Genomic DNA, 20,043 nt, shown 5'->3' with positions numbered 1-20,043 from the left:
TGTGAGAGAGGTTCACGCAAGGATGCTACAGACTAAGTTTGGTGTTTGTCCATCAAGCAGTTCACGAGAAGGGTTTTTCTTTTAACAGCTCTTGTGGCTGCTTGAATCAATTAAGTGGAAGCACTGAGATGCCCTTACATAGATGCTGCAGATTAAGTTTGGTGATGATTCATCAAACTTCTCAAGAGAAGAAGTTGTTTAAATATTTGTTCTATTCATAGCTCTGGTAGCCACTACAATCAGTTAACTGAACGCATTTGAGTAAATTGAGAGAGAAACTTACTAGGATACTAGACCAAGTTTGATGATGACCAATCAGAATGTTCAAAAGGAAAAGCTGTTTAAAGGTTTTTATGGTTTTAGCTTTGGCTATAATCACCCAACTGGAACATTTTGAATAAATTTGAGAGAGGATCTTATAAGGATGCTACAGACCAAGTTTGATGAAGATCCATAAAGAAATCATTTAAACGTTGTTTTATCTTATTTTCAGCTCTTGCAGCCCCTTAAGTCAGCCAAGCAAAACCATTTGTATAAAATTGAGAGAGGATCTTACAAGGATGCTACAGACAAAGTTTGGTGATGACCAATTAAGGGGTTCATGAGAAGTGTTTTTTCTATTTTTACCTCTGTGCCCCTAGAATGAGTCAAACAGAACAATTTGAATAAATTTGAAAGAGGACCTTAAAAGATTGGCACGTAACAAGTTTGGTGATGATCCATCCATCAGGGCTTGAGAAGTTGTTTGAAGATTTACTTGCTTACAGTTTGGGTGAAATGTTTCAACATGTTCATTTCCACCAAGTTTGGCATAAAGTGTTTATATGACACTTAAAAATGATAATATGAGTAAAATATTGCCATTGAAATAATCAAAGAATGTAATTTTCTGCATTATTCAACGGTTTACTACATTCTGTACAATATTTTTGTTTGTTTATAAGAATATCTTTGAAAAATCTTATGTCAATAAATTTGTACCACTCGTCACTTTCAGAGCACTCACATTTTATTGATTTCTGAGAGCAATTAGCAATTTAATTTTTTTGCCTAAAATGTGTGGGTTAGTCCCTTTAATGCTTTCTATATTTTTCGGCACTGGCTGCCCCTATTATCAGTCAAGCAGAACTATTCCTACAAAATTGAGATAAGACCTTACAAAGATGCTACAGACCAGGTTTGGTGATGATCCATCAAGTGGGTCATGTGGAGAAGTTGTTTAACTGTAAAAAGCTAACACCAACTGACAGACAATAAACAAAACCCTGTGGTTCAGGATGCACAAAACCCTGTGGTTCAGGATGAACTAAAAAGATAAGGAAACACTATTTCCATAAATAGTAAAGACAATCTTTTATTAATCCATAAACATATACCATTATTTGCAACATATGAGCCGCGCCATGAGAAAACCAACATAGTGGCTTTGCGACCAGAATGGATCCAGACCAGCCTGCGCATCTGCTCAGTCTGGTCAGGATCCATGCTGTTCGCTTTCAAAGCCTATTGCATTTAGAGAAACTGTTAGCGAACAGCATGGATCCTGACCAGACTGCGCGGATGCGCAGGCTGGTCTGGATCCATGCTGGTCGCAAAGCCACTATGTTGGTTTTCTCATGGCACGGCTCATATCATAAACCATTACACAACAGATACCAGTACTTGCAAATTTTAAATAAGTTATAAAGCATTAATAGCAGAATAAATACACCAACATAAATCTCGGTACAAAACAGCACTGAAGAATAAATGACTTTCCTTAAGGTAGCTGTGCACATTAACATAAAATCTGGCTCTACAATGTAGAATATGATTTAATAAAGGTAGATCTACATGTATGGGTCCAAAAAAATCTACAATGTAAAATTCAATTTACTCTGTTCATTCAAATAATTTCCGAAGAAATTCTAAATAAGAAAAAAATGCAAATAACTAACCTTTAGCCTGCTGGTGGTAAGTGATTCTGCCTTTGCAACTAGTGTAGACCATGATCTGCCTACCTACAAGGATGTGCAGGCTGATCTTGATCTGCACTGTTCGCTATTCAGTCAGTAAAAATTTAGTGAACATCCTTCGAATAATCAACGGTATTGCCCAAACTGAATGATGGACCAGTCTAAAGATACAGTGTGAGTGTGCATAATGTTTGTTCTGGCTAGACTTATTTCTGTGAACAAGTTCTAACAATGGAAGCCAATGAGAAAATAACAGTTCTGTGCACAGAAATATCTTTTTTCATGTGTTGTCTATTTTACCATCAAATAAAGACTATCGGTAGATATGATCATTTTGAGGAAAATGCTTTTGATTAAATGGGACCATTTAAGCTGATTTAGTAATCTTTTTCACATAGTCAGAGTTTAAATGATGCCATTCTCCACTTGAGGCTTTTGCTATAATGTCATGAAAGTGGCTCAAACTTTTTTTCATAAGTCTCATAAAATGCGGCTTTTTTCTTTAATAAATGGAATTCTAATCATGTTGATTTCATGTTTTTCATTGCAAGTGAATAAAAGAGTTCAACATACAGTATATATGAGCCGCACCATGAGAAAACCAACATAGTGCATTTGCAACCAGCATGGATCCAGACAAGTGCAGATGCGTAGTCTGGTCAGGATCCATGCTGTTCCCTTACAATTTCTCTAATTGCAATAGGCTTTAAAAGTGAACAGCATGGATCCTGACCAGACTGTGCGGAGGTGCAGGCTCGTCTGGATCCATGCTGGTCGCAAATGCACTATGATGGTTTTCTCATGGCTTGGCTCATATATATAGTATATATGTTTTTTTTCATGTTAAGTCCTTTCTGGGTATCAGACATTATTTTTGATATTATTTTAATGTGACATTGACTCATTGCGTTAAAAAGTTAATATATTGGTGAAAATTTCAATTTTACTCAGTCTTAAATACATGACTGTGTACACGATTTATTAGTGCACAATGGTTCTTATCAATGGAAATAAAAATCTGCTTTGAAACATATGATCTATTGGCATTATCTGGTTCCAGGTCTCGCCTCTTTACAGAGTCAATAAAAAATAACAAGACAGAAAAATGTAAATTTAGTACCCCTTTTATAAGCATGTAAAACTATCTATATATGTAATAGTGATTGTGGTCATTGCTCAAGGTGGATATAACATTTATTTTATAGAGGATACAATAACCAGATAATGCCTAAAAGGGGAAATCTCCAAGTTCAGACAATGTATAATTTTTAGTAAGATACATATATTCTACCTACAAAAATACTAGTGCATTTATATATGAGTTTTCTTTTGCAGTAACTACATACAAGTACATTAAGCCAGGGCCTCCTCTACCATTCGCAAACATAGCCAACAAATTTAAAGAACTGACTACAGGTTTTTGAAAGTGGCTACAAGAATTTTATTAAAATGGGGTCAAATTTCAGCAATTCAGCTTCAATTTGGCAGTTGCTCTCAAAAAGTGGCTACAACGTTCTGAGGCCCAGTTGAGGCCCTAATAAGCTATCATAATAATGCAGAAACTGAAGCCCTTTGTAAACCACAGTTTGCTCCCAACAATGGCCAGTCAGATGTGACTGTATATACAATTTTCTTTTTTTTTTTATTGGCTTAACATTACACTGACAGTTCTCTGGACTCTACTCAGCTCAACTGAAACAAGGAATCTCCATAGTATTTCCATACTGCTATTCAAATTTCATATCAAGTGCATGACATTAATTCGTGTGTCATTTTTAAACAAGGTTTTTTCATGGAATTATACTGCGCTTCTAAAGTTATGCAAAATATCCACTGCAGAATTTGTAAATATTTCTCAGTTAAAACTTTTTACTGTGCACACAACTATACTCATTTCAAATTAATTTCAGAACCGTCCATTCATGAAACATTTCCCTACAAGACTTCCCACCAAAATCTTAAAATTTCTTTAAAGTTTGCGAGAGAGAGAAAGTGAGAAAGAGAGAGAGAGAGTAAACCAAACAGCCTGGAAATGTATGACATTCAAATTAAAAAAAAAATTTCTGCTGTTAAATCTGACACAAAAAGTCTAGGGATTACATGATTACAGTATATTTTCACTTATAAGACACATTATTATAAGTCATATTTCCAGTTCTGAACTGTAGTTACTAAGAGTTGGGAGTTAAAAGAAAAAGAAACCCCAGATTCCATGTCTGATGTCAGGGTGTGTCTTATAAGCGAGTGCGTCTTATAAGCGAAAACATACCGTAGTGGCACAATTCCAATAATGTTAATAATGATAAAATAGTTGCTGCACTTTTTTACAATCATACAGATATAAAATGCTATTTACACATGTTACAGAAAAATAATAAATACCGAAAAGCAAACAAAAACCCCCTATTTTACAAAACAATACGTCGCCTCAACGCGAAACTAGTCTATGTGTATACAGAAATAGAAGCAGATAGACTAGTTTCGCGTTGAGGCCACGAAATTTAAAAAAAAAAATTTTTATTCACTGAAGCTTTTAAAAATATTCCGCATTATTACTAAAGAAGCTGTTGCGTGCTGATAAAGAAATGATCACTATTCATCTCTGTACTGACAGATACTCCATTAAGACTGTGTACAAGGCTATTTTTTTCTAGCCTTTTATATATGCTAACCTGACCTACAAATGTTTATACAACTATAGATCATGTATTTGTCATATCACTTTTATAAGGCGATTTTCACAACAATAATTGTGTTAAGAAGTCAATCTCTGAAGCTGACACTACCCCTGATTTGCAGTGAATGCACCGCTGTTATAAAATCGCCCAAGCTTTTGTAAACAATACAATAGAAAAAACAAGAGCTGTCACTAATGGTGACAAATGCCCCCGCAGCACCTTGACCTTTGACCTGGTGACCCCAAAGTCAAAAGGGGTCGTGTACTCACTAAGTACTATCAGCATGTGAAGTTTGAAGGTCCTGGGTGCAGTGGTTCGCGAGTAAAGTGCCTTCATGCAAAAAGTTAACGTTGTGACAAACGAACGAACTAACGGACTGACAGTTGAAAACTAATATGCCTCACTTCGGGGGCATAATAATGCTTATGCAAACATTGCCATATCTGCATCTATTTATTCAGGAAGTGCAGTCAGAAATAACCTTTTTCTCTTAACAATGTCAATAAAATGTTTAATAACAACTGGGTGGATTTTTCATAAATTATTCAATCAGAATTACCCTTCAAGCACAAACTCCACTATCAAAATTCACTCCATTTTAATAAACAATAACGTTTAAAATATGTTTTCAAAAATATTTTGCAATACACACATCCTACCATAGACTTTGCACACACGAAAAACTTTAAAACAATTGAAAAATAATGAGTTATGGATAAAAAAATACAAGCACATCATTTCATATATTTGCTGGAATTATGTCATGAAGAAAGTGACTTCTGCATTACCTAAAAGAAGTCCTTTAAATAAACACAAGGTATATACACACAAAATTGTAAATTTTATGTATTAAAATGCGAAGCACAGACTTAAATAGAAAAAACCTAAGTCACAAGAGCTTTTTATTCAGTGATCTAAAGCGAAAACAAATGAACAGTTTTCAAAACTAATCATTTGAAGAAAGCATCTAATGCAAAGTTATGAAAAATTTAACAAAATCAGTCTTATAGAAAGGATGTAATCAGATTCAATAATGTCAACAATACCGTCTGACAGGCTGACAAATAATTCATATTATTTTTTTTTATAAATTGCCAATTTAATGCAAGAATATGGCCAAGATATCTATTAAATTACCTAAACCAAAACTTTGGAACAATGAAGCTAATAAAAAAAATTTAACTTCTTGTTGTGACCAAAATTCAATCCTACTAAAGGGAAGTAATCAGTCAAACCTATTTATATCATTAATATAAATTGTAAGATACTAGAGTATATTACCTAGTACAGATAAGATTCAAGGAAGCTAAACAAGTTCATAGCCGTATTTGTTTATCTAACCTTTGCAGTATACAATAAGGAAAGATATTGTGGGACTTTCATGTTCTGTATTATACATTTAAATCAGAAGCAGATCATATCAAAGATACTGTGTCATAATTTTGGGGACAGCTTTTGTAATTTGTATGCAGTATGTTAGTGAAGTGGAGCACTAGAACAGTATTTGTGAGCCCTGTCTCAACATCTTCCTTCAAGTATATATAGGTAACAAGTACACATATATAGGTATTGTATACCATAATATATTCTGTAGAATATACAACAATAACTTTTCCTATACTGAAATAATAAAACTCAAAACTTTCTTCTAAGCAAACCATTGGGTACCATTTTTTTACAATGATGTACAATAAACAAAATGTACCATCTATATAATTTCAACATAGCTTTATATACACAATATTTAACAGGTTCAGCTCAAAATTTGAGATAGTGAGAACTGGGCACAAGGTTACAAAACTGAATTTGGAGTCTCAACTTCCAAGCATCTGACTGGTTTGTTTCTGAGCACAAATTTGAAACTGACATATGAAAAGTCTGCATTCTGAGCACAAATTTAAAATTGACCAAAGAACAGTCTGCATTCTGAGCACAGATTTGAAACTGACCAATGAAAAGTCTGCATTCTGAGCACAGATTTGAAACTGACCAATGGAAAGTCTTCATATTGTGCACAAATCTGAAATTGACCAATGAAAGTCTGCATTCTGAGCACAAATTTGAAATTGGCCAATGGAAAGTCAGCATTTTGAGGCTGCTCTCCGAATTCAGTTATAAAAACCTTGGCCCACGTTACTTATAGGGCCTTTCTTCTTGGCGGTGCTTGCTTTCCTTTTGAGTATCACAGAAAAAAATAAAAAAGGACAGCTGTAAAATTATGCTGAGCTTTCACTTTGCTGAGGAGATGGTGATGTCTCCTCACCCGCTGATTTATTTTTGTCTTCTGATTTTTCATCCTCTTCCTCCAAAGATGGCCAGCTTGCTGATGGCTCACTTGCTTTACTCAGACGCTCATTTAATGCTTTTATAGCCAAGTTTCTGTAAATATGAAAAACATAAATTTTAAACTTCTAAAATACCAAAAAGTTTTTATGTGCTCAAAGAACTGAAATGCAAGGGGTTAAAATTTCTTTCAGCCAACTTTGTACATGTGCACTAACAGTCAATGAACTTTAAGTAAGGTTTTACAGTCCAACTACTTTGGGATATTTTACTAAATAAAAAACAGTTCGGTTTGTAATACATTTTAAGCCATTAAAATTTTGATGTTGTAAGTAAATTATCAACTGTGAAACATGAATGTTTGATTATGTCCAAAATATAACAAAGTGTGACACCAGTACCATTATTTAAGGCTATATAATCTACAAGTCCAATCCCTGTACACAGCTCACATGCTCTTCTGGTAGATTGAATAGAGACCTATTGGAGAAAACTGTCAATACTTTTCTCTAAACCTCTGATTTGGAAGCTGTCATTTCAACAGAGAAAAGTCAGTACCTGTATGAAATCTAAGATGGCTGATACTGAACACTGGAAATTGGCAATTAACTATATATCAAACTAGCAACAGATTTAAGGTTAACATACTTCCTCCTTTCAGCGTCCTGTGGATCGGTACCCGGCAGAGTAATTGTTATTGTAGTTGGTGAACTAACATCATAGTGTCTTTGCGGCTTCTTGCAGATCTTCAGTTTGACAAAAACAGAGAACACAGAATTTGACAACACTCCAACAACAGGCTGCATCTGGCTTGGAAAAAAGCTGAAAAACAAACACTAATTTATCAGCTGGCTCAAAATAAAAGCTAAACAATGGTATCATAATTATACAAAAGAATACTGCAATGCCATGTTCTACAAAAGCCCTACAGTTTTATATCTAAATAAGTCAAACAGCACTCATAATAAAAACATTGTCAAGAAAACGTGCTCCTTCAGGTCCTGCATCAAATATACTTTGTGAGAAAACACAAAATGGCCAGCTGAAATTAAAGAAAAATTATAATCATATGTTTTTATGTCAATTTAATAAAGGAATAATATTAATATCATCCTAAAAAGTCTAAACTTTTACCAAAAAACTTTTATCTTAAATATTCTCCATATCGACATTATAGAATAAATTTCCTCCTCCGTTATTTCCATAAAAGGGATAGGGGAGGTTAGTGAGATTAACCGATATAGTGACAGTGTACAATATTAGTGATTATTTTTGTCAGAAGATTTATAAGCATTTAGGATAATTCTTACTTTCTCAAAATGAAAATACTATTTTACAACCTCAACAACTTTAGGGCTATCGAGCTACAGAAGCGGCTGTGTAGAATAAAACATTAAAAGATAATATTTCAAAAATAAAGTAAACTTTGGGGATATTTTTGCTGCCTCTGCAATATTTTCTATAAATTTTCTTTGCTTAAACCTTGAAAAACGGGTAATACTAAACACTACCTCAATACAGCAGAATGACCGACACCCCCATCACTGTAAGACCGGAAAGGGGTATTTATTAGTGGCTAATACCAGAAAACTGGATTTATCCTATTATGTCGATAAGGTCAATATTCCCAAGACATTGAGAACCTAATGAGCTTTCTTCTCTGTCTAGAAACGTACATCAGGAGATAGTAAAAACAGGTATAAATGTGTTATAATATGTATGTCCTTGCAATTCTTATTTCATTACCTTGCAAAGCTAAAATTCTCAGCCATATCACCTCTGTTTCCATTTGTGTGTTTCTGGTAGAATCTCAGGTAAATCCAACTTATCACTACTCCCCAAGTGAACATAAGAGGGTACGGACCATCCAGTGCACCAAGTAATCTTAATGTTATTACAACTGTCACGAGGATCAATGGAATGTGTGTATTTCGGAGTTTCCCAAAAGGCGAGGCTATCAACACATGATCTGGCATGACCTGCTTAACTGCAACTGAAAATCCTGCAATATATCCTGCAAGGCCATGAATGTAGGTGTCAAACAGATACTCCTCATTCTTTGTTGCCAAGTAAATCACTAAATATGTAAAAGAAGTTGCTATGGCAACACAAAAATTTGTAATTAAAAAGAAAATCAGCATGTCCATGGCACCCCATAACGGTTCAAGTAACTTGCCACATAAAATAACAACTAAAACGTCTGCCAATACGTCCCAGAAATGGAATTCAATAAAACTGTGAGTGAGATATGTCCAAACCCAGAAATTTGGGGGCAGGACATAGCCTGGGGTGACGGTGATATACGGCGTTCCGCCTGGAATGAAGGATAAAAAGTAGCCTAAACAAACAAGAACTGCAATTGTCTTTACAACTAGACTGCTATTTCCAAATGCAGCGGAAACATTTTGTTTAAAAACTGGAATATTTCGCTGGAACATGGAGGCTGCCATGTTGGTTGTTTTGACGTCATGAGGTGAACCGTAAAAATTACACGCCGTTGTTATGGCTAAAGAAAAACTACCGGAAAGCAAACCAAGCTACCGGAAAGCGCCCATTTCCGCGAAATGAACATATCCGTGATGTGCCGTTTCAATTGAAAAGAAAATTGTCCTTGTCCATTCTTGATTTGAAATATGATCAGAAACAGAAAGCTAAGAGATTGCTTTTGTGTATTTTATATTTAAGATAGAATATTTTTCAGTCAATAAGTTAAGGCCCAGAAGTTCAGTATAAATCTTACATTTTGGGGTTCATTGTATCCAGTTAAAACTATTTACCCATCTATAGATAAATGACAAATGGCAAACTATGTACAATATAAAACATTAAATAGGCAAGTCCTCATGCATGTATCTGTTATTCTAAAATTTGTTGTTCGAGCCTGCTTACTCCCACTCATGTTTGGATTTAAATTGCTATCAATTTTCTACATGTCCTGATGACATACATGCCTTGCGGATGTACAACTTATCGCATCCTGTATCGATATACGTTGAGTCTAAAATACTTTTGTCATGATCACGATTTGATCAGTTGATTGCAAATCAATTATATGTGAACTTGTCTACAGATTAAAAGCATGTAAGTCAAGCTACAGAATTGTTTTCGAGATGTGGAATGAGTATAAGTAATATAAAAATTAAGTTTTTTTTTTAAAAAAAAAAGTGAAACATTTCTAATATTTGGATTAAATTTATGGCAAAACCAATGAGCATATTTCAATGCTAGGTGCAATTCATCTAAACAGTATCGACAAACCAAAATAATTTTGCATTTGTCAATATTACATGTAATTACAGGTACAGAAGTGTTATAATTTTGCTCTTGGTCACAGAGGTGTTTTCACTTTTACGGGAAGACATAGATAAAGAATGGAATATCTTCAAACTGAAATATAACCGTACATTCCTGTCGGATGTAGAGGAAAATTACCGGTAAGTACTCTTCTATAATTAGTACTCTTCTGGCTATAACATAAAGATAACGAATATTTTCAAACTGAATTATAATCGTACATTCCTGGCCGATGCAAAAGAGAACTAATGGTAAGTTCACTCCTAAACGGATTACCCTTTATAAATAATAAGTAATTACAGTTACAGGTAAGTATTGCACTACATTTGAATTTTCAAACTGAATATACAATCGTGAATTCCTATCCGAATCAGAGGAAAACTTCCGGTAAGTTAACTTCTAAAAGATATATATAAATAATGAAATATCCACCTTTTTAACTATAACATTGTAACTATAGTTTAACTGTTGTGGCATCGAACGTCCTTTATTAATGGATATGGCGTAGAGACTACAGTTGAATAAGCGGGTGAGTGTGATTCCTGTAGTTTCAAAATGGCAAAGAAAGGTTATAGACTTTTTTGGCGGGGCAATGGAATTACAGCATTTTCAGAGTTTATCTAAATTTATTCTTGTGAATTGCTGTTAAAAGTTAGATAAAACGGTTAGAGACGGACGCGGAGGAGTGTGTTTGGCTGACACTATGAAATTTTTAGTAGTCAAAAGTATAAACAAAATATGTGTTAGGGGTTTAACTGTTATAATTCCTGTCCGACACCGAAGAGAACAACCGGTAAGTTAACTTATACAGCATACAGCAGCTGAATAGGATATCTTCAAACAGAAGTGTAACCATGCATTTGTCCAATATTGGTAAATTATTTTCTAAAATTCATAGATAAAGAATGGAGCATCTCTTAATTTTTGCATAACGCATTGTTCTTTCCTGTCCTATAAGAATGTAAGCAACCGGTTCTTCTTTTCTATGGTATGATAAAGAATTAAGCTTCATGGGAGTATTGTAGTCCGATTTTAAGTACTAAGAAGAATGTTAGTGCTTACGGTTGTATGATATTGACTAGACACATTTTAATGTACATGTAGTTACAATAGAACCTTCCTATTCGGCACAGCTTAGATTTGCCATTTTTCTTGAACTTAAACATTTTTAACGTTTTCTCTGCCTCCAGTCGCCATACTTAACGAACTGTGTATAGAAAAGTTCTTTGAGATATTAGTATCTTGTCCAGGTATTGAAATGATATAGTCCTGCAGGCTGTTACGGGGTAGAGTAAACAGATGATTATTTATACCATACATTTCTTTCGTTTGGAAACCAAGAAATATGTGATCAGTAGATGAATATATCCCATATCGAACTTTCTGTACTAAACGCGACTGCTAGTAAACCTTGCTGAAAAAATTGATAATCTTGTAACTTTGATCGTTATCTTCCGTAAATTTACGTCCATCTCCGAAATTTAGCGGGGGCCCATAAACCATGTTTTCAATAAAATCGATATTTATTGCCTTAAGCTGTATCTAATTAATGGCTCAATGGACACTTGTTTTTACTGGTGGTAGAAAAACGTCAGTAAATATGTAGTCAAAAAGATCTTACTGAAGCCACGTTTCTCTCTCTCTCTCTCTCTCTCTCTCTCTCTCTCTCTCCCCCCCCCCCCCCCCTCCCCCCCCTCTCTCTCTCCTCTCTCTCTCTCTCTCTCTCTCTCTCTCTCTCTCTCTTTGCTGTAACTAAAATAACTAGATATTAACATTTCTCCTTCATAATGCTTGTTAAAAACACGTTATCTACCTCCTTCTTTTTCGTTATTTGCATAAAACGCATTCTCTTCTATGAAAACTTGAATAATTCTTCTTTTTCTGTTTTTAATTGATAAAAGCACATGCATAAACTGTCTGCCTTGAAAAATGAAGATTTATCAGGTTCTAGTTTTTGCATACAATAAAATCAGTTTCATCATTTATTGATAATATTGTTGGTTTAAAACACGCTTTCTTTTTCATGTTTTAATTAAAGTGTCCCAACTCTTATTAAAAACTAGAAAAAGCAATATTTATATGCAGATAGATTAATTCGTTCTTTCCACCTTTATTTCTATAACAATAAGCGTAGGTATGATTATGAGATGATTAAATCCAGATCGTGCGAAATAAAAAAAGAAAATCTTTTGATATATCAGAAAATTACTATTTTTTTCATAAGTTATGGAAACATATAAGAATAAGTTGCATTTAGAATTGAAAGGCGTTTGTAACGAGATACTGGAGGTAAACATTTTTTTGGGGGACATTTTTAAGATAGTCATTAAACAAAAAATCATGTTTATATGTTCATCATAATTATATTCACTTTTAAAGAAAGATCATTTTTAGCCTAAATCTGGATGCCAGTGACTTTAGATTTGGCATAATTATGTCATTTACTCCTTTGCAGTAGGATTATGTTACTTTGCATTAGATAATTAGATATGAGCAATTAAAATATTTAAGAATCTTTATTCGTTGCGAGGTACAACTTTAAAATTGAAGAAGCCGGCGAAAAGCATAATTTGTTTTATTAAAGAATTAAACATAACTATTTTATGGATTTTTATTTTATTGCTGCAATTAAATGTTTCCGTTCTTTCAACGAAACATGTATATTGTGTACAGTGTCATAAAGGTGCAAAATACCCGCTATCAGTCCCCATCATTACAATTTATTACCCCCTAATATGGTTTCTAGATTATTTTCCGTAAAAGGCAATAAAAGTAACAAGCAATGGATCACTAATTAAGTAACAGTGCGTACGCAAAATTGTGTTTGATTTAATGTTTCTGTTTGGAATATCTAAATATTTGAACAATTTTGACAAAACAAAAAATTATTAATTTGTCAACTTCCAAAGCACATTCAAACATTTATTCTTTTCTGAAATAAACATGCTAACAACAGATCGTTGTTTGGAAGGTGGATAATTTAATCAACATTTTAAACTTCATCAGATACATAATTATACGCCCGATTCGGAAAGCAAGAATAGTTTCTTTAAACAAAGAACTATAAAATACAGTATTAATAACATTGTTATATTATATCATTTTATTGCTCTTTGGTTTTAAATAGATAATTTAAATAAGTGTCTGCTATACACATTTTAATTTTTTGATGTCTCTAGTTGTGGAGATTCTAATGTACATGTGAACATGCTAATGAAACGGTTCAAATATAATTGAATCCATGGGTGATATTTTGGCGGTCTAAAGAAAACAAATAACCAAGGTGACACTTTCTTTTTAGAACACACAACTTCATCCTTGTGGGTGTCATTTTTTCACTAAAAATCCTGTATATGTCTATTGTTCCTTCTTTTAGCCGAATATGTGATGATAAAACGTTTTGTTTTGAACAAGTTTAAATCAGTCTAGTATGAAAAAAGAGCTAAAACTGATAAATAATGATGATCTAAAACATAAATTGACTTGGGCATAGACATTTATCTTAGATCACAAAGTGTAAACGTTTAAAGTAACCGAGCCGTCTGCTTAGATATTACCTCTCGCATTCGGGAAACTTCGGAAATTTCCGATCCGGTTCGAGTCTCAATTTTAAAAGTAATAGTGATTGTATAAAAGGCACAAAAGGTAAGCGAAATAATGAAAATATTTATTTTATTTATACACAGTTGAGTCGAGCTCTAAGTTTTCTTTGCAACATCACCGAAGCAAAAACGATTATTCTGAGCAATATATCAACGAAAATGACTCTAAATTTTGTCCAAAATTAGACTTTTACTATTGACTTCTATGGAAAATAAGGGTGGTAACATAAATGGTTCAAAAGGTAAGTGAAATAATAAACTTACAATTTCTAAAATTATATCATCATTTAGAGGAAAGATTAAATCAACGATTGCCGCCGAAGCAAATTCGTTATTTTTAACCATTTAAAAGATATAGCGAATAAATCGAATATATCCTTCTTTATTTAATGTGTCAAAAAATCGATAATACCGATTATTGGAAAAATTGAAAGTTCAATATGATTGAAATATTTCGTTCTCTAAACTGATTTTCTGTCATAATAATCCTTAAATATTTTGACATCGAATTTAGTTTTACTTTTTAAACCCTAATGCAGGATCAGATGATGATGATCATGATAATGACGACGATGATGGTAATAATAGTAATGATGATGATGATGATGATGGTGATGGCGATGATGTTGGTGGTAAAATGATGACGATGATGATGTTGATGATGATGATGATGATGATGATACTACTACTACTACTACTACTAATAATAATAATGATTCTTTATCATCATTATTTGAACATCAAAATTGTATTTTCTTTTTGCTAATATTCAAGGTACTCGGTTTTCACAGAAAGCATCCAGGCGGTCCATTTACACAATATGGCAGCCAGCAAGGGGCGATACTCTTTCTGGTTGAATATCAACCATTTTGCTGACATGGTTAGTACAATTAGCTTAGAAAAGCTACAGATTGCTTTGATCTAATAATGCGATGTCGACATTCTGCACTATGGGCTATCAACTGTTTTCTACTTACTATATTTCTTTTTCATACACCAATCTTTTCATTCATTATTTTGTCAAAATTTTTAAGATGTTAATTTTCTTTGGTGACCAATAGAGTGGAGCTTGTAATCTTTCAGGACATGCTTGATTTGTAATTATTCTCTATTTTCACGTTGTTATCTGTTTTAGCATAAAATTTAAAACATTTTTGAACTTTAAGGTAGTTTAGATTAAGATAAAATATTTCTTTTCAATTTTTGTTACGAATCTCAGCATTATCCACACTCTTGTTTTTATTTCAGACTGACGAAGAATATGAAGATAAGATGACAGGTTTGGCTGTCGACATTTCAAATAAAACATCTGAAATATCTGAAGTGATACAAACAAAAAGTAGTTACAACGTAACATCTTTGCCGACAGAAGTAGACTGGAGAAATGAAAAATGTGTAACGTCTGTCAAGAACCAGGTCTGTAATTTACTTTTATATTAGATGTTTGTTTACGTAAGAAGGGCACTGTAAATGCGGATCTGATGAAAATGTTACCATTATACCCCTGACCATACGTGATATAGACAGAAAACGAATATAAACATGCTGATGATAGATCGAAGAATATTTGAATAATTTCAGAATGACCGTAATTGTTGTCAGACTTTAAAAATAGTATACCAGATTAGTGTTAAAATTTGAATTTGCTTTCTTTTTAATGCCTTTGGTATATAATAAATTAGAGACATACAGGCAATATAAAATTACACAAACGGTGTCTATAAGAGTGTTTTATTTCCAGGGAGCTTGTGGCAGTTGTTATGCATTTTCCACAACGGGTTCCCTAGAGTCTCACCATTGTCTGAAAAGTGGAGCACTTGTCTCACTTTCTGAACAGAACATTATAGACTGTACGGACAACAAGAAATACCGTATGTTATCCTGATTTTGCCTAATTTCTTTCATTTTTAAAAAAATATTCCTTCTACGTACATGCGCATCTTGAAAGTGATTTTGATCAAGAAGGTTGTCTTAAGGTATTTGCAATATTAAAAGAGAAAAACTGAATATGAATTACTCAGCGAGGGATCTTCTTTATGAGGCAGAAAATCGTTTTGTTGCAAACTAATTCTAGATATAAGAGAACAAGTATTTTAAGGTAATTAATTTTAAATGTAAGGTTTCACAAGAATAGAGTGATATGATTTAAAAATGTGAAATTCTAGTACAAAGAAGGTACAATGGAATTAAGACAAACTGTTCCAAAATATGTACTTTAATAGGTATTCGTTTGTTACATACTGTTCAGATATATAGTTTATCAATAATGTTAGTACCCTTTTTGGAGACACAAAAGATACGATTTAGAGTACAACACTAGTATATTGTTTAGTAACTTTTTGCGTCTTTTGGTATTTATTAAGGATAAGAAAGGCGAATACTAGAATTAACGTTCAAAAACTGTTTGTTTGTTAGATATAGCATTATATTTTAGATAACAAAGGCTGCAAAGGGGGCTTGATGGACCACGCCTTCCAGTATATCATTGACAATGGCGGTATAGATACTGAAAAATCGTACCCTTACAGTGAAGAGGTAGGGGTCAATATGCATACTTGCATTGTTCTTCTTAATAATGTAGCAGGGATATGCATAATTGCATTGTTGACCCAAACATAATTGCACCAAATATCTAGTATAGTACGGACACGACTAGGAAATTGCACCAAATATCTAGTATAGTACGGACACGACTAGGATACTCTGTATTTAACATTTAACTAGAATTCAGTTTGCTATTTTAATGAATGTTCCAAGAACAACATGATGGTCATGTTTATCTTTGCAAATGTGAATTACCGCACTTTAAGTCGATGTCGGTTAGGAATACACTGCGGATGATGTAAGCTTTTTGCAGTGCTTCATGGTTTTCTTCTAAAACTTCATGCAAATTTAAATGTACATGTAGTTTTCAGTTTTGATGCTGTTTGAATATACATTTGTACAATGAACAGGTTGGTCGCTGTATGTTCGAAAAGCAAGCAGTTGGGGCTACTGTTCAGTCATACAGAGATGTACTTCCACGTGGTGATGAATACGAATTAAAGGTAAGATGATAGTATTATTTATCATAGAGGATGATATGTGTAGAGTACAGAAACCTAAGGAAAACACTCAGAGGGTTGATATGAGATCTTATTGGTTTCTAACTTACAATAAAATTGCCCTTTTTGAATACTTTGCGAAATATTACTTAAGGATGCCAAAACAAACCATAAAATCTTTTCGCTTTTGTTTAGGATTTGAATATATGTATATCCATATTAGTTGTAACTGAACTATTTTATATGTGGCATTTATGTGCCATAGAAAGCAGTTGGTAGTGTTGGTCCAGTATCGGTAGGAGTGGATGCACGAGGGCTACTGTTTAGACTGTATTCGTATGGCGTGTACGACAACTTCATGTGTAGTTCTAAAAAACTCAACCACGGCATGTTGATAGTTGGGTATGGTACTACCGGCGATGGGATAGAGTACTGGCTATTAAAGAACAGGTACCATTTATTGACGGGTATATTTTTTCCAAGTTTTCATAAAGTCTGATTTAAATGTATGATTTTTTATAGAAATTATTTGATACATTTGTTTTTATTTGCTTGCATTTGACTGTTATATAACAAGCGACCTTAACATACGCCAGACACAATCTTGATATTTTTGTTATTAATAGCTGAGACAGAAAAGTTCACAATTTCGTTTTCTGTAGCAACTTAAGCGTACAATAATATAGATACTAATGCAATTACTGAATAGTTCGGTTGGGGTTTGACGTTTACTACGTATAGAATATATTATTTGTAATTAATTCCTGTATTTTGACCACGTTTGTTATTTTTCATTTAGACACTATTCATTTGAACTAATCCAGCTTATGCGGTGTTAGTGAGACTAGATAACATTCCCATCGAATAATCCGTATTAATGTTTAAAACTGGAAACATGTCACATTCTTAAAAATAATGCTACCGAAATTTATCTACTTATAGCAGCTGCAATCACTTTTATTTCTGTGGTCGGGTTTGATAAATTAACATTGATATACTCAATGCGACTGCGAGGTTCTGTTATTATTGTTAATTATGTGCTTGCATGTCTTATAGCTGGAGCACGTTCTGGGGTCTGGATGGATATATGAAGATGATCCGAAATAAAGGAAACAGATGTGGAATAGCTTCTCTTGCTAGTTATCCTATTGTCTGATAAACACGTGAAACACTATTGCCAACAGTTTCTGTCATGTTGATTGATAAACATACGGAACACTATTGCCAACTATCATGTTGATTGATAAACATACGGAACACTATTGCCGATTATCATGTTGATTGATAAACATGCGGAACACTATTGCGTACTCTCATATATTTTGATAAATGTACAAAACATTATTGCATACTATTATGTTAATTGATAAACACACGAAACGATGCTGCCTGCTATCTTTTTGTTTGATAAAGACACAGGACATTATTGCCATCTGTCCAAAATGTTTTGAAATTAACTAGACATTGTTTGAATAAAGGAGACATTATTGCCAGTTGACATATTGTTTTACAGATAAACATAATAAAACCTTATGTACCCACAATCCTGTTGTTTTATTATATATTATCATGTAAGGCGAGTTCATTGTAAGCACGTTCTTAAAAGGAGATTCTCTTATTGGAGAATGCTGTCGCGTGCAACAGGCGAAATTATCTTCCCTTGGAAAAAGTGTTGGCACAATTGCCTTCTATGCTTTATAGACTTATTTGTTTTCTGGTGTAAAAGTAATGCTTAAATGTAAATGCACAGTTTAATATAATTATAGTTTTACCGACTAATCTTACATATGAAGTACTAATTAACAGCTGATAAATATGACATTTTTAGAAGAAAAAATGCAATAGGGCCTATCTTTTCTATATCATAGTGAGCGATAATTTACTTCGTTATCGAAATGTTAAAAGCGGCATATTTCAATAAAAGGCTGACAAAAACCTCTGGTACAGTGAAGCAAATGAAGTACGATTATATAAATATTGTTTTTGTTGTGAGGACAAAATATCCTAATTATTATTATGTCTATAGACATTTTTTTTCGTTTGTTCTCCATTGTGCCAATAATGCTTGCAAGTACCTGATTAGTGATAAATATCAGCTTAAGACAAAAGTTGTCATTCTATGCAATCACATGTAGACATATTATTTCAGAACGTCAGTTATTCATATTACAAAACTTTCATAAAATATAAGTTTGTATAATAATGTTTCGTTATTTACCTTGCTAAATTTCTATAATGAACTTATCCATCTTTCAATTTGGACAGTATCATTAAGTTTTGAAAGGGGTGCTTTTGTAGTCCTGTTTGGCGCCATATAACCTATACTGTGTTGGTGTGCCGTAAAACCCAAATAAATAAATAAATAAATAAATAAAAGGGATGCTATCCAAAAATATACTGACTGAATGGCGAACAGTGCAGACCATGATCAGACTGCACAGATGTGAATCACTTGCCGCCAGCAGGCTAAGGGTTAAAGGACTTTAGAAATAAATGTTTATGTTGTCTACCTTAAAAATAAGGGTCTGTTTCTATAATACTTTATATTATTACTAAAAGGGAAGCATTATTAACGAAATAAATTTGTTCTCTTAGGATAAGCAATGAACAATGAACTTTAGTGTATAAAAACCAGAACCACCGAGGAGAGAAAACTAAGATCACTCCGGCTTATAAAGTTCAGGTACCACTTTTGTATTAGTATTCGATTTTTTTTTGTAAACAAGGTTTTCTAAAATCTGTCTTTATAATAAACAGTGAGTGTTTTATATAAAAAACAGTTAGTAACAAACAGTATATATTCTGTTGTGTTTCACTGTTCTAGAAGGAGCAATAATAATATGTACTTAACTCAGTTGCATTTTCATGTCTTAAAATTATTTCGTATTTAAAATGTCATGTGAGGAAGCCATCCAGCCGGCTTACGGAAAGTCGGTGGTTCTACCCATGTGCACGCTCGTGATGAAATAATGCGCGGAGGGGCATCTGGGGTCTTCCTCCACCATTAAGCTGGAAAGTCGCCATATGATCTATCATGTGTCGGTGCGACGTTAAATCCAACAAAAAAAAAATATATATTTAAAATGTCCTCCGTTGGCGATCGGTTAAGGCCGCTGACTTGCGGTCTTTTGTCCCACAACGCTGTGGGTTCGTAACCCCGCTTTATGTGTTGAATTCCTCCATGCGA

General features: G+C 33.4%; 2 protein-coding genes across 2 annotated transcripts; one reads left to right on the top strand and one right to left on the bottom strand.

Annotated features, from left to right (window-relative positions):
* Window positions 1-1,328: 1,328 nt before the first annotated feature.
* LOC123542786 (transmembrane protein 115-like) lies at window positions 1,329-9,408 on the bottom strand. Its single transcript, XM_045328788.2, has 3 exons — window positions 8,663-9,408; window positions 7,565-7,738; window positions 1,329-7,012 (listed from the first exon to the last, which is right to left on the bottom strand). The coding sequence occupies exons 1-3, from the start codon at window positions 9,364-9,366 to the stop codon at window positions 6,850-6,852; spliced, it is 1,041 nt and encodes a 346-aa protein (XP_045184723.2). The 5' UTR covers window positions 9,367-9,408; the 3' UTR covers window positions 1,329-6,849.
* Window positions 9,409-9,845: 437 nt separating this feature from the next.
* LOC123542787 (procathepsin L-like) lies at window positions 9,846-18,400 on the top strand. Its single transcript, XM_045328789.2, has 9 exons — window positions 9,846-9,997; window positions 10,216-10,350; window positions 14,587-14,692; window positions 15,061-15,228; window positions 15,554-15,683; window positions 16,247-16,347; window positions 16,767-16,859; window positions 17,122-17,306; window positions 17,913-18,400. Coding segments are annotated over exons 1-9 (1,020 nt in total). The 5' UTR covers window positions 9,846-9,995; the 3' UTR covers window positions 18,013-18,400.
* The last annotated feature ends 1,643 nt before the right edge of the window (window positions 18,401-20,043 follow it).

The sequence above is a fragment of the Mercenaria mercenaria genome, chromosome 19 (assembly GCF_021730395.1).
Source record: "Mercenaria mercenaria strain notata chromosome 19, MADL_Memer_1, whole genome shotgun sequence".
Taxonomy (NCBI): domain Eukaryota; kingdom Metazoa; phylum Mollusca; class Bivalvia; order Venerida; family Veneridae; genus Mercenaria; species Mercenaria mercenaria.
The sequence above is the reverse complement of the archived record's forward strand: the minus strand, read 5'-3'. Positions and strand labels throughout refer to the sequence as shown.

Bases quoted from the DNA above. Each gene is read 5' to 3' on its own strand.
- LOC123542786 (XM_045328788.2), bottom strand. From the start codon at position 9,366: ATGGCAGCCTCCATGTTCCAGCGAAATATTCCAGTTTTTAAACAAAAT. The intron at 7,739-8,662 runs GTAATGAAATAA...TTTGTTTTTCAG, and splicing joins GAGAATTTTAGCTTTGCAAG to CTTTTTTCCAAGCCAGATGC. The intron at 7,013-7,564 runs GTATGTTAACCT...TCATATTTACAG, and splicing joins CAGGACGCTGAAAGGAGGAA to AAACTTGGCTATAAAAGCAT.
- LOC123542787 (XM_045328789.2), top strand. The intron at 10,351-14,586 runs GTAAGTACTCTT...CTAATATTCAAG, and splicing joins GATGTAGAGGAAAATTACCG to GTACTCGGTTTTCACAGAAA. The intron at 16,348-16,766 runs GTAGGGGTCAAT...TACAATGAACAG, and splicing joins CGTACCCTTACAGTGAAGAG to GTTGGTCGCTGTATGTTCGA.